This window comes from Mobula hypostoma, chromosome 1 (genome assembly GCF_963921235.1).
Source record: "Mobula hypostoma chromosome 1, sMobHyp1.1, whole genome shotgun sequence".
Taxonomy (NCBI): domain Eukaryota; kingdom Metazoa; phylum Chordata; class Chondrichthyes; order Myliobatiformes; family Myliobatidae; genus Mobula; species Mobula hypostoma.
This window is the reverse complement of record NC_086097.1, coordinates 66,451,375-66,466,996: the sequence shown is the minus strand read 5'-3', so window position 1 is coordinate 66,466,996 and position 15,622 is coordinate 66,451,375. Positions and strand designations below refer to the sequence as shown.

The window sequence follows — 15,622 nt, the reverse complement described above, 5'->3', positions numbered from 1 at the left end:
TTGACTTCTTGATGGAATGACCCCAGTCAATCCAAGTTGGCAGCAACATCTCAAGCTCCATTACTCTGAGCTCTGGTGCCCCCAGGGCTGTGTGCTCAACCCACTGATGTTCATGATGCGGACTCGCAACTGTACTGTCAGATCCAGCTCAAACCACATCATCGAGTTTGTTGATGATACAACAGTAGTTGGCCTCATCAACAATAATGTTGAGTCAGCATACAGAGAGGAGGTAGAGAGGCTTTTCAACTGGAGTGAGAACAACAACCTGAGACTCAGCATGGACAAGACAAAAGAAATGATTGTGAACCTCAGGAAGATGCAGGACAACCACTCCCCTTTGCACATCAATGGCTTTGCTGTGGTGAGAGTGAACAGCACAAAGTTCCTTGGACTGCACACAATGGACAATCTAAACTAGACCCACAACACCTCTTCAATAGTCAATGAGCACAGCTCCATCTACACTTGCCCCGTCTATACTTTCTGAGGAGATTTAGGCATCCAAGGGTCCCTGCCCTGTTCTAACAACTTTCCACAGGATCACCATTGAAAGTGTCCTGTCTGGCTACATCATTGTGTGGTACAGAAGCTGCAAGACACCATCTGCAAGACCCTATAGAGGATAGTAAAAACTGGCGAAAGGACGACTGGGTTTCCCTCCCGACTATTTGTGACATTTACTGGAAACATAGTATACGAATGCCTGAAGCATTGTTGAGTATCCCTACCACCCATCCCGTAATCTCTTTGACCCACTACCATCAGATAGGAGGTACAGAAGCATCAGGGCTTGGACTGCCAAACTGGGTAACCGCTAATAACCATCTTTCCAGCTCCAAGGTCTCATCACTAGGACAGGGAGCTGTTTACTGTTTACCTGTGCTGCACACAATAAGCACTTTGAATTATGTTTTATTACTTATTTGTGATAAAATTTTATGTGCCGTGTGTGATATATTTTTGTGGGTGCACCATGGCCCAGAGGAACGCTGTTTCATTTGGTTTTACATATGTACAGTCAGATGACAATAAACTTGAACTTGAATACTGGTGCGAATTCTGAGATTATGAATTCAAGATATGAGGAGAATAAAATTTTGCATAGTGCATTTTACACCATTTACAGTGCACCCCAAGTACTTTACAGCAAACTGAGTACCTTTGAAGTGGTTACAATTGTAATATAGAATATGTGATGTCCTCAGTATATGGTTATTGGATCTAGAAATTGCTTTTCATCACATTTTTTGGAATAAAATAATACTGTGAGTTACTCTAACAACATATTCATAGAAAAACATCCTTGTATTTCCTTGTGTAACTCTACTATAAGTGGTGCCAGTTTCAGAGGTGTTCCATATTGATATATTAGACTCTCATAGCTCTCGACACATCATCAAAAAGGTATAGTCTTTGCAGCCATCTCTTTAAAGGTCACAACACAATAAATAATTTTCAAGATACAGGATACTGCCAATGACACTAATCTAGATGGCAGTGTGGGATATGAGAAGAATACAGAAAGGCTTTGGGGAAGATATAGACAAGATACATGAATAGACAAGAACATAGTTTATGGAAAAATATATGGAAGATAAGTAGTATTTAACAGTAGTAAGAGATTGAAAGGTATAAATGTTCAGTGGGATCTTGAAGTCATTGTACACAAATCATTGAAAGTTAATGACAGTTACAGCAATCCATTAGGAAAGCAAATGCTATGTTAACGTAATTGCAAGACAATAAGTACAAGAATAGAAATGTTGTGTCGTAATTATATCTGCAATACTGCATGCAGGTTTGGTCTTCTCACCTAACCAATCTTTCAAGTTGATTGCATAGAAATATGCAACTTTTTTCCAACATAATGAAGATTCGAAACACAAAATACTCTGCAGATGCTGGGGTCAAAGCAACACTCACAACACGCTGGAGGAACTCAGCAGATCGGGCAGCATCCGTGGAAACGATCAGTCAATGTTTCGGGCCGGAACCCTTCGTCAAGACTATAGCTCTTCCTACTCTGCCACATGCAAAAATGCCATTCCCTGTTCCCAGTTCCTCCATCTCCGCCGCATCTGCTCCCAGGATGAGACTTTCCGTTCCAGGACATCTCAAATGTCCTCTTTCTTTAAAGATTGTGGTTTCCCTTCTGCCATCATCAATGATGCCCTCACCCACATCTCCTCCATTCCTGCACTTTGGCCCTCACCCCATCCTCCCGCCACCACAACAGGGACAGAGTTCCCCCTGTCTTCACCTACCACCCCACCAGCCTCCGGATCCAGCGCATTATCCTCCGCAACTTCCGCCACCTTCAACAGGACCCCACCACTAAGCACATCTTTCCCTCTCCACCCCTCTCCACTTTCCGCAGGGATCGGTCCCTCCATGACTCCCTGGTCCACACGTCCCTCCCCACGGATCTCCCACCCGGCACTTATCCCTGTGAGCGTAAGTGCTACACCTGTCCCTACACCTTCTCTCTTGCAACCATTCAGGGCCCCAAACAGTCCTTCCAGGTGAGGCAACACTTCACTTGTGAGTCTGTTGGGGCCATCTATTGCATTCGGTGCTCCCGGTGCGGCCTCCTCTACATTGGTGAAACCCTATGCAGATTGGGGGACCGCTTCGTCGAGCACCTCCGCTCCGTCCGCCACAACAGACAGGATCTCCCATTTGTCACCCACTTCAACTCTGCTTCCCATTCCCATTAGGATATGTCCGTACATGGCCTCCTCTACTGCCATGATGAGGCTAAACTCAGGTTGGAGGAGCAACACCTCATATACCGTCTAGGTAGTCTCCAGCCCCTTGGTATGAACATAGAATTCTCCAACTTCCGGTAATTCCCTCCCCCTCCCTTCCCCTATCCCTATTTCACTCTGCCCCCTCCTCCAGCTGCCTATCACCTCTCTTATGGTTCCGCCTCCTTCTACTACCCATTGTGTTTTCCCCTATTCCTTCTTCACCTTTCCTGCCTATCACCTCCCTGTTTCCCCTCCCCCACCCCTCTATCTTTCCCTGGTTTTTCACCTGGAATCTACCAGCCTTCTCCTTCCCACCCTCCCCCCACCTTCTTCATAGGGCATCTGCCCCTTCCCTCTTCCGTCCTGATGAAGGGTTCCGGCCCGAAACATCGACTGATCGTTTCCACGGATGCTGCCCAACCTGCTGAGTTCCTCCAGCGTGTAATGAAGATTTGATTTGTCTAGATCCAGTAGCTAACAAGGTTCCCCAAGGAAGACTTTCAGAAATTTAGGAGGCAAGTGATGCAAGGAAACTTGTTTATATAGATTCAGAATTTGCTTGACCACAGAAGGCAGAATGTGGTAGAAGATGGAATGTTTTCTGCCTGGAGGTTGCTGAGCAGTGGTGTTCCACAGGACCCCTGCTTTTTGTTATTTTTAAAAATACCTTAGATGAGGAAGTGGAAGTGTAGATTAGTAAATTTGCGGATGACATGGAAGTTGGTGGTGCTGTACAAGGTTGTCACAGAAATTGACAGGATGCAGAGCTGGGCAGAAAAGTGGCCAATGAAGTTCAATCTGGAAAAACGTGAAGTGATACACTTTGGAAGGTTGAACTTGAAGGCAAAGTACAAAGTTAGTGACAAGATTCTTAGTAGTGCGGAGGAACAGAGAGAATCTTGGGTTCCAAGCCTATAGATCCCACAAAATAGCAGCACAAGGTGATAGGGTAGTTAAGTAAGGAGTATGGTGTGTTGGCCTTCATTGGTTGTGTGACGGGGTCCTGAATTACCCCTATGAACTGTACTTTTGAAAAGAGAGAGAAAGAGAGGTGCTCAACAACAAACACCTTGTTAACAAGAGAAAGAGAGAGTTATTTAACACCGACATCTTATTTTTAAGAGAGAGAGAGATGAAGACTGCTTTGAGATAGTGTTATGATTTTTCGGCAGCATGTTTACATTTCTACAAGAACATGGCCTGCTTGTACATTCTTACACAGAGAGAGAAGGGAGGAGCTGATTTGAGAGACAGTTGGTACTCAGCACGGGGAGATAAATAGAAGGTCAGATGACAGACCTCGGACATGATTTTGTACACTGAATGAGCTTTGTTGTGCCCACAGAAAAAGTGGGTTTTGGAGGATCGATCAGTGACTCTCACAGTGTGGACAGGGTGTGACTGGTGGGGAGTTATTTGTGTGTCCAAGCCTCGCCTGTGTTGATAGCTCCAAAACAGAAGAACGGTTCCCTTTGTTGTGGTCACAGTCGGTGACTTTTAAAGGATTTCGGAGGACAACGGGAAGATCGATGGTGTCAGCACCTGAAGACTCAAATCTCTCCCTCTTTCTCTCCATCACTACTCAACTCAATACCACGTACTGAACTGAACTTTAATCATCATCGTAAGACTATCTATTTTCCCCCAGACTTGAAGAAGCTTGGTTTTCATATATTTCCACACTTACTTATATTTAATCATTGCTAACCTGTTTGATTTATCTGCATTTATATTACTGTATTGCATAGTCACTAATAAATATTATTAGTTAATAGCAATACCGGACTCCAAAGTGTTTTCCATCTCTGCTGGTTCTTTAACGCGTCACGGGGTATGTGACAGTTGGAAGATTGAGTTCAAGAGCTGTGTGGTAATGTTGAAGCTCTATGAAATTCTGATTAGACTACACTTGAAGTACTGTGTTCAGTTCTGGCCACCTCATTATAGGAAGAGTGTGAAAGCTTTAGAGAGTGCAGAGGAGATTTACCAGGATGCTGCCTGGATTAAAGAACATGTCTTATGACGAACAGTTAAGTGATCTAGGACTTATTGGAGCAAAGGAGAATGAGAGGAGACTTGATAGAGGTGTATAAAGTGATAAGAGGTATAGAGTGCATAGCCAGCACCTTTTTTCCCCAGGGTGGCAAAGGTTAATACAAGAGGACATATTTTTAAGGTGATTGGTAGAAAGTATTGCGGGGGGGGGCGGGGTGGTTGTTTTTTACAGAGAAAATGTTAAGCTCTCTACCACGTGCTCCAGAGGCAGATATATTAGGGACATCTAAGAGACTCTTAGTTGGGCACATGGATAAAAGAAAAATGGAGGGCTATATGAGAGGGAAGGTTTGATTAATCTTGGAGTAGGTTTAAAGGTTGGCCTAATGCATGGGCCGAAGGATCTGTGTTGTTTGATGTTCTATCTAGTCACATTCTCAAAATTAGGGTTTCGCCACTGATGACATCATTGAGAAGAAATTTCTTCACCCAGAGTTGCAAATTATTATAATTTTACACTCGATGACTGTTTAGGCTCAGTAATTCAGTGTACTTAGATAGATAGATAGATAGATAGATATACTTTATTAATCCCGAGGGAAATTTGGTTTCATTACAGCCGCACCAACCAAGAATAGAGCGTAAATATAGCAATACAAAAAACCCCAACAATCAAACACCAAAATGCAAACTATGCCAGATGGAAAATAAGTCCAGGACCAGTCTATTGGCTCAGGGTGTCTGACCCTCCACGGGAGGAGCTGCACGTTCGATGGCCACAGGCAGGAACGACCTCCCGTGCCGCCAAGTGTTGTATCATGGTGGAATGTAGCCAAAGTCCAACAGTAAAAAGTTCAATACCCAGTCTGCAAACACGTTTCTCAATCGTAATATACCCCGGATTGCACTATCCGTTGTTAGCCAGAACAGTAAGCACTGAACTCCTTTACGCTTACCACTCTCAGTTCACTTCCGGTCAGCCGGAATGGTATTACCCACCGAACTCCTCTTCTCCAAAAGTCTCTGTTGTCTCGACCCGGTCCTCTTTCCTTGGCTTTGTAATCCCCCCCTGTGTGTTTTCCTCCGGATTTCAGCAGGGGTGTCCACCGCTCTGTTCGCTAAGCCAGCCAGTCTTTGCTGGTCCGTGAAATACACAATGCGACCTTGCTTCTGTCCCGCGTGTCGGGATGTAACCATTTCCAGCGCTAAAGAAAACCCAAATAAAACTCTCTCTACCAGCATGTTAGAGAGGGTGCAGCTTCGACGTGTTACCGTGAGAAAAAAAACAAAAAAATAACGTAAATTAAAAAGTAAGAAGAAGAAAGTAAGAATAGATTGGAAGGGCTGTACCAGGCTGCATGCACGACCAGTGCATGCGCACTAAGGTACTTAAGATGAACTTTGATCAATTGGCTAACAGGAAATGGGGAATATTGTGTTATTGCTAGAAACCGATGCTGATGGTTAAGATTAGCAATGATCTTACTAAACAGCAGAAAAGCCAGAAGAGATAAATGGTCTTTTTCTGCTACTGTTTATTATGTACAACTGAATGAATGCTGTAATGATGGGTGGGCATGGAAGAATGCTCAAATGGGTATCAGAAAGACTTGGAAAGGCAAGTTAAGAACCATGCCTACAAGATGTACATCTTCAGTGAATGCAGGTCATGGAGATACTCCAGCAGCATGAGCAATTACTCCTGGCAGCATATTGCCAGGCAAATGTCTGTAAGGACATAAATGTAATATCTGATTCCTACACTTTGAGGAAGCTGGCAATGAATGTTCTGACTGGGCCAGAAGAAAAGATAGATGAAATCCCTTCTTGGGCATGGAGCTTCAGTGATCTCCCTATTGAAATAATGAGCAGCAAACAGTGAGATCTGGCAAAGGTCCTGAGCCAGTGAAGTTAAGAGTAAGGTCACAAATGAGAAAATTTGCAGATTTTAGAAATCCAAGCTACACATGCAAAATGCTGGAGGAGCTCAGTAGGCCAGGCAGCATCTGTGGAAAAGAGTATAGTCAACTATACTCTTTTCCTTAGATGCTGCCTGGCCTGCTGAGTTCCTCCAGCATTTTGTGTGTGTTGCTTAAGTTAATAGTACACATTATTTTGATGTCTGTGGACAAACAGTCAAGGCACTTGAAGACAGGGCAAAAAATGCAGTTTGATTTTTGGCTCTTGAAATATTTCAGGGAAAACAAGGTAAATAAAGGCTTGTTACTCAACAAGTAAATAATAACTGTATGTTTTTCAGACCAGAAAAATTATGGGTCCTATTGGCCTCATTTGGCAGCCTTGCACTGGGAATAAAAATGCCAGGGAGATTGAAAATCCCAATTTAAAGTTTAAGAAACAAATTTTCCAAGGTGCTGTGACACATAGAAATTTGTGGAAAATTGTTCTTTTCTTCAATAGCACTACATCATTGTTTCTGGAGTTACATGGATAAATTTCTAGTCCAATCTATTCTGTTATAGTGATGAACAATAACTATTGGTGTAGATGCCAAAGTTAATTTCTCTGCTCTTCTTCATATTGGATCTGTTGCATGTTTCCTTTGTTGTAAAATGCTTTATGCCACCATTTTGATCAAGGGCTTTACTTATTTGGAGATAGAGCACGGTAACAGGCCCTTCCGTTCCAATGAGCCTTCGCCACCAAATTATACCCATGTATTATTAATTAATTAACCTGCTGACCCAAACACCTTTGGAAAGTGGAAGGAAACCAGAGCACCCAGAGGTTATGGGAAGAATGTGCAAATTCCTTACAAACAGCAGCTGAAGTGAACTCAGGTCACAGTATAATGATCTTTGTTTAAAGTCTTTGACAATGCATTTCCTTTCACACCACTTCCTTTATATTACAGCCCAGATTGATAAACTTGAGTTATTGGACTGTGTACTGAACCGGCATTCTTCTAACTCAGATGTGAGAATGCCATCAATTGTTACCAACGAAATCTATTCTAACAGCAAATGTGAAAAATAGATAGTTCATTCGAACCTTGCACTGTATGAATATTGTGTATTGCAGATTTGCACAGTTAAGTAAATGATGAGGTTGCAGGATCACAGAAATAATCCTTAAACAGGAACAGGTAAATCCAAGTAACTGTTAGCAAATCAGTGGCCAATCATAGCCTCAAATATAAAGTTAACAATGGCTTTCAAGTTTTTGTGGATTAAGAAAATAAATATTATTTAATAGAAGTAATGCTGTATTTATTATAATGATAAAAGTCTTTTCCGTGTAGGGGAGGTAGTTTGTTTGTGATAATCTGTTTGAACATTTAAGGGATCTCCTACCCTTGAATAGATGAATAAACTGGAGATGCAGAAGCAATCTAAACTTTGTTTCCCCTATGCTGTGACATCAGGTATCTTTTATTACTGGACATTTTAAATCCTACTATAACTCCTTATCATTGATTCCCTTAATAGCTAATGTTTCCAATCTTTATCCTCCCCTTAGTTAGGGGAACCAGATTTGTACACATTATTCCAGGGTTGTGTACAACCGAAGCAATTTATTTTCACTCTTTGCACACATTCTCTTTGTAATTACTTGCTGAGTCTGGTGTTAAAGTTTCAGTGATTCATGTACGCAAACAGCCAGGTCTCTCTGAACATTGGTACCTTTTAATCTTGTACTATTTTATATTTTACTTCACCGTTTTCATTCTCTCTGCCAAAGTTTATGACCTCAACATGTTCCACAATATATTCTATGTGCGTTGCCTTTGACATTCATTAATTTATTAATGATTGATGTCAGGTCAGGGCCTTGCCTTGCTACTGGTACCACGTGGCCCAGTACTACCTGTCTCGGGTCGGGTTATCGGCGACTCAACCAGCACACCTCTGGTGCACTTCGGTTAACCAGAGAGAAGGGTGTGTAGGCACCCAGCAGGAATAAAAACAAAACCTGTCAAAGGGCGGATGAACTCCTTGTGAGTCAACGGCCACAGTCTGTGTGAGGACTGGCGCGCCACACGGTCTTTCGTTTCGCACCTTATGATAACAGACAACCCACAAACCATATACTTCCAGAGCCGGGAGTGCTTAGAAACTCTGCGGAATGCCAGACTCTGGCCTACACAGGCAGTATGAAGATGCAACCTCAAACCCCACGGGGAGGGTTGAGTCCGACAAGGGGGCTGAGCGCACCTCTTTTGCACTGTAAGATAAAAACGATCATCTCAACGCAAACAATATCTGCCTCCTGCCTCAATGCACAGAGTTGGCATCACAGGCAAGCAGTTACGAGATCTTCATCTTGGGGATCCAAGAAAACCGTCATGTACACCCTGACGAAGAGATAAGGTTCACAGAAGTAGAGGGGATGCACCTCATCACCTCGTCTGCATGGAGAGAGCTGACGACAATGTCAGCACAAGGTGGAGTAGGGCTGACGTTGAACCGCAAGGTGAAGGAGGCACTGAGGGGCGTGGTCTCAGTCAGTGACAGAATCCTTACTGCGGAATTCGAGGGAAACCCAGCGACCTCTGTCATCATCTGTTACTCCCCCCACAACTGCAGCAAGAAGAAAGAGGTGGAGGCCTTCTACAGTAAACTTCACGAAGCTATCCGGCACATAACTTCCTGGCCGTGCTCAGCGATTTTAATGCCCAGGTCGGACTGGAAGATGTTCCATACTCATACCAAGACTTTACCAATAGAAATGGACAATATCTAGTTGATTTCATCCAGGAACACAGTCTCATTGCCAGGAACACACAATTTGAGAAGCGAGGTGGTAAGCTGTGGACATACAAAAACAGACCCTCCATCTACAGGAAACAGCTCGACTACATCCTCGTATAACTGTGTGATCAACAGAGAAGCCTACAGCACCTTCAGCTCGGTCAGTTCTGACCACAGAGTAGTGTCAATGCAAGTGAGACTGAGCCTGCGGCAACCCAAAGCCACAGGTCCCAAGGAGAAGATAGACTGGAAGGCATTCTCCTAACAACCTATTCTTCAAGCCCAGTACACAATGGAGGTGAGAAATCACTTCGGCCCGCTGGAAAGGGAAGAGGAAAAGGCAGCCACCGACCGCTAACAATGGCTCATAGGCGCACACACAGATGCAACAAAGAGTTTGCCTACCTACTGTGAAGCAAATCAAGAAGAGCCAGATCTCGAAACATCCTGACATCGTCGCAGCAAGAAGTGTGGCCAATGCTTGTCATGCCAAACTTAGAAGGAGCGAAACAGAAGAGTTAAGAGACAGGTTCAAGTCAGCAAAGAAGAATCTCTTTGCCACCTACGACCGACTGAAGGAAGAGGAACTAGCTGAGAGGATTAGAGAGGTAGAGGCTGCTAATGAAGACAAGCAGCATGGAGAAGCATGGTGCCTAGTCAACGAGATCAGCAGTCCCCATCAGGTCAAATAAGTGGTAAAACAGCAGAGGGCCATGTCCAGACATGGTTTACCCACTTTAAGAACCTGCTGGGAAGCCTTCCAATGATCACGGAAGAAGAAGAGGACATACCCACGATACTAATGCAAGTCGACATCGATGACAGCCCATTCACCATTGAGGAACTGAAGAAGGCCAGATATGCACTCAAACAGGGCAGGAGCACTGGACCAGATGGGATACCACCAGATGTTCTGAAGAACTGCGACCTGGATGACATCTTGCTGGACATACATAATACGGCACTGATGAAAGGCGACAAACCAGAACAGTGGTCACTCTCTAACATTATCCCAATCCCCAAGTCTGGACCCCTCACGAAGACAGGTAACTATCGTGGTATCAGCTTGACCTGCATCTTAGCAAAGCTATAAAATTGGATGATCTTGAACAGGATTCGCACCGCCATTGACCCTAAGCTAAGATTCAATCAGAATGGTTTTCGGCAGAAGCGCACAACAGTAATGCAAATACTTGCTGTCCGTAGAATCATCGAGGAAGTCAAGAAGAACAACCTACCAGCCGTGCTTACTGTCATTGATTTTCACAAAGGTGAAAATTCACTGAGGTAAAATGCTGAAGATCCTGAAAGCTTACGGAGTGCCAGACTGTCTACTGGGAGCAATAGAGTCCTGCTATACCAAAACCATGGCGAAAGTTTCATCACCAGACGGAGAAACAGCAGTGTTCGAGCTCTTAGCTGGTGTGCTGCAAGGAGACACTCTGGCACCCTACATCTTTATAATCGTCCGTGATTACACTCTACGTCAAACTACCAAAGATCATGACAAGCTTGGTTTTACCATAAAACCAGGACGAACCAAAAGGGTCAGACCAGTTATGCTCACAGATCTCGATTTTGCAGATGACATAGTCCTGCTCTCTGACCAGATGGAGGAAGCACAGCAGCTACTGACAAAAGTGGAAATTGAGTGCAATAAAGTTGGACTTCACCTAAATACTAAAAATATAAAGTACATGGCGTTTAACTGCAACGAAGGTACTCTCAAGACCGTAAAGAATGATACCATTAAGAAAGTCTTTGACTTCAAGTACCTCGGGTCAAGAATGATGAGTTCAGAGAAGGACATAAAGATACGGAAGGTGCTGGCGTGGGGAACTATGAACGACATGAAGGAAATCTGGAAGTCGAACCTGACCAGAAGGCTTAAAAAGGGGATCTTCATAGCAGTCATAGAGTCCATTCTCACGTACGGATACGAGACATGGACACTCACCAAGACTATGCGAAAGTCTCTAGATGGTTGCTATACATGAATGCTCTGGTTGACTCTTGACGTGAGTTGGCAACAGCATATGACGAACGTCGAGCTCTATGATGACCTACCAATGCTCACCACTAAAATCGAGGCGAGAAGACTGCAACTAGCGGGGCACTGTCTACGCCACCCCGAGCTATCTGCCAGCCTAGTCATCATATGGGAGCCCAAGCATATGAGGATGAACCCTGGGTGCCCTTCCAAGACTATGGTCAACACACTCCTAGAAGACAGCGGCGCGGTTAATATAGATGAACTGAACACACTGATGAGGGAGAGGGAGAAGTGGAGAGTCCGTCATTGTGCCCGATGCCGGCCCCCTAGGCCTGAGTGAACGTAGTAGTAGTAATTTATTTTGCTTTCTGCCCCAAAGCCTCCCTGCATTCTCCTCACACTCCTGTCACCTAACTTTTTATTATCAGCACTACTGGATAAATCACACTTAATCCCCAATTCCACAATGCTGAAGTAGATTGTAAACAACCAAGATGCTAGTTCAGGTTTCTGACACCCCACCAGTCAAATTTCCCAGCCTGGAAATGGCCCATTTATTTCTACCCACTGTTTTCTATTTGTTAACTAATCCTCGGTCCATGCTGGTATGTTAACTCCAATATTATGGGCTCTTATTTTGTTTAAGGCTATCTTGTGTGGTTCCTTATCAAAGAATTTCCAAAATAAAAAGAACACCAATATTTTTGAACAGTGCCAAAAAAAAAGGTTTGCCTTTGAAAAGCAGTTGACAAGGAAAGAAGAAACAAGGGAGAATGAAGCTGAGTAGAAGTGAGCAAGAAGTGGAGAAGATAGGATAGAGAGACTTGGTTAAACAGCAAAAGGACAGAATGAAAGGAAGAAAGAGGGAGAATGAGAGAGTAGGCGGAGTAACTGAAAAGCTGGTAGTAAGACAAAGCAATATCCAACTTTAACTCAAAGAAGCCATGATCTTTGTAATTTTAGAAATCACTTCTGGACAGCTGTAAATTTTGAGAGGCTCAGTTGTTGTGTTCCAAGCTCCTGAAAAAATAACCAAGTAATCTCAGAATTAGGTTTATTATCACTGTCTAATCTGCAAAATAAATAAATAGTGCAAAAACCAGAAGAAATAATGAGGTAGTGTTGATAGGTTCATCAGCAGTTTAGATTTACTTTACAGCATTAGATTCCGATTAAAACCCAGTTAAATGTATAGGCAATCTGTAAGACATGAAATATATGCAAACTCTCATGTTAATGCATACCAACCCCAATGTTGTAGTTGGAAAGATTGAAAAATGGAGAGGTATATTGTACAGGAAAACCACCCACACTGAGAAATGGTGATATTAGGTGACAACCACCAGAGATATCAGTGCTAAGAATAACTTCCCAAGAAGTTTAAAATATTGCGCTGAGAATTCCCTAACCTTGTTCATGTGGTCAAGGTTAGGATGAACTCCAATTTGTATACACGTAAGCATATGAAGATGTGTACATACCACATTTTTTTTACCATGGCAGCTATATTCCTGTCAACACTTTGACAATCACCACTGTATTTCCCTTGTATGATAAAACTGACAGCTGTGTGTCAGGAGGAGCAGGTGTTCCAAACTATTGGCTTGAATGCCTTTAAACCCACAATCCATGCAGGATCCAAGAATAAAATGACTGGTAGCACTGTATATGCAGCAAATGTATCTTTTCAAATGATTATTCCCCTCATAGTAATGTATGTCCTGCCTCTGTTCATTTATGTGTTTGGTTAGCTCTACCATTACCAGCATCCTCACCTCACCATTATCATGCCTGTTGGTCTTTGCATTTGTGATGGTTGAAAACAAATGTTTGTATCTCATATCAACTAGCTAATATTTCCGCAGATTTAGTTGAAAGTTTATCTTTAATTCAACAACTTAAATTATACTGCCATCAAATCATTTATCTATAAACTACTAACATAAATAGAAAAAGGGTTATACATACAGTACCTTAGCACAATATTTCAGTGCTCCTCTACAAAGAAAGGCTCTTACACTCCGGGGCTGAAGCTTCAGTGCTTCATTGCAGCTTAGAATACCCTTAAGGTAGCGTCGCTGCATTGCGTAGTACACAGCTCGACTTAGGTAGACCTACAGAAATTACAGAGATTATTATAAAGACCATTGCTTTGTAATTCTTAGTTATTGGGAACATTGTACATGAAATAACCTTTTATATATAATGCCATAAACCAATTCTTTATCTTCTGAGGCACAGTTTCTAGGTTTGTTGAATATGGAAAATAATATTGATTGATCTATTCTTCTTTTTCACTCCTAAGTTTTTTAATATTCTTCAAACTTCTTTCCAAGAAGGTTAGTTAGTCCTTAATATGGAAAAAAGTGCAGGAAATTAGGTCTCTGGCAGGAGGGATTGAACAGCTGATTCCTGCTTCTACTTTTTATGGATTTGACTAATATGGTCCCTGCAGGGAAGGGATACTGCTGGTGAGACACAAAGAATCCTGGCAAAAGGCTAACTTTGAGACTCTCTGTTGATCAAACATCGATAACAAATTCACGAGTGGACAAAGATCAATACAAACAAAATAGTACTTCTGATTTATGAAGCGTTAACCATCCAGCAGGATTGTTGGGCTTTGAACACTTTGGCTGTTGTTTAAATGCCAGAGCCTTGGCAAACAAAATGGCTACATCTGATGTATAGCATAGAAACAATCAAATCATCTAATCCTCTCAGCATGATTTTATATCTTCATGTCATTTAATCCAACTACTCCTTAAAAGTTTCATGATATTCAGCTCAACTACTTATTTTGTTGTTCGGCCGTTAAGTCAATTCTGACCACAGAGTCCACAGAGTTTTCATGGCAAGATACGGAAGTAGATTGCCAGGCCTTTCATCCATGCAGATACTGCTGCTGCCCAGGTTGGGACCTGGCTGGGTTTGAACTCAGGACCATCTACTTTGAAGTCCAGTGCTGATACCACTACACCACCAGCCAACCCTTTGTCTACATAGTAATAAATTCCACATTATAATAATTTACTGATAATGGATGTTTCTCCTGAATTCTTTTTTTGGGTTTATCTTAACGCAGAAGTTCTCAGATCAGCTATCAAAGATAAAATTATATCCCATGAATGAAATATCCTGATGATTAAGTAGCCCAAAAGACATTTAAAAGGGAACAGTAATTTATTAATTATTAATCACCTAGTAATTATTAATCTAGTAAATTACTGATTAGATACTAGCATCTGTTGCAAATTATAACTTTTCTTGCTTCCATTGTTGAAGGTCCACATAAAATTAGTGCTTCCGTAGTGATAATTCATTTCCTCTCCAACATGTTTTACATTTTCCTTATAATTCTATTGCACTCACTTGAGTTATAATTTTCTGCTTTCATTGTGAATTTCCATATAACTAGTGTTTAATCTATTTAAAAAGTAATAGGTACTCAAAAGTGAAGATATTAACTTGTTTGACTGGTCAACTCACTGATTCATTTACACTATAGCAGCCAGAGCAATGTCAAATATACCATCAAGCTCTGAGAAGACACTTTGTTGGGCAGAAAGAGATGCTGGGTGCCATATAACAAAAGCAGCACAGTGGAAGGTGACTACATGATTAACACCTGGTCAATTAATCAGCATGTGAATGTAACTCAGACAGATTTATAGCCAAGTGAACTACCCCATTGTAAATTATCCAGAGGACAGACCAAGCAAGTGGGGAATGTTTTGCAAACTGAAATTTTGTGGAACTGACTTGTAAATTGCCAAAGCACAGACACTCTAATAACTCAGGAAACAATGGTTGAGGTCATTATGGTGTTAGGGAGTATTCTGTGAATAAAGCAGATCTTAATTCAAGCAAGAACCAGTCTTCAGTTCTTATTGTAAATTATAAATTGCAAGCAGTAAATTGAAGTTAAGAGCACACCTTTGCAAAATGGTGACCATGAGATGTTTCCATATGCAATAGCCAAACGGTATGAAAATGAGGTTGTGTTAATTGCCTGCATCCATCCAGGCAACTATGGGTTTAAATAATTTGCACCATTGTAAACACATTCAAGGAAGCTTGCAGACTGATACTATCACTTAGCATATCAAATAGCTGATCTATCAATAATTGGAGATATGGCTGTCTGCTGTCAGAGGTTTCAGAACATC

General features: G+C 42.2%; 1 protein-coding gene across 1 annotated transcript in view; it reads right to left on the bottom strand.

Moving 5' to 3' along the window:
* Positions 1-15,622, bottom strand: part of ttc6 (tetratricopeptide repeat domain 6) — a 309,199-nt gene that overhangs the window by 94,579 nt on the left and 198,998 nt on the right. The window contains exon 25 of the mRNA XM_063059735.1: positions 13,427-13,567. Coding sequence (XP_062915805.1) covers positions 13,427-13,567 — 141 coding nt within the window. The remainder of the gene's footprint in view (positions 1-13,426; positions 13,568-15,622) is intronic.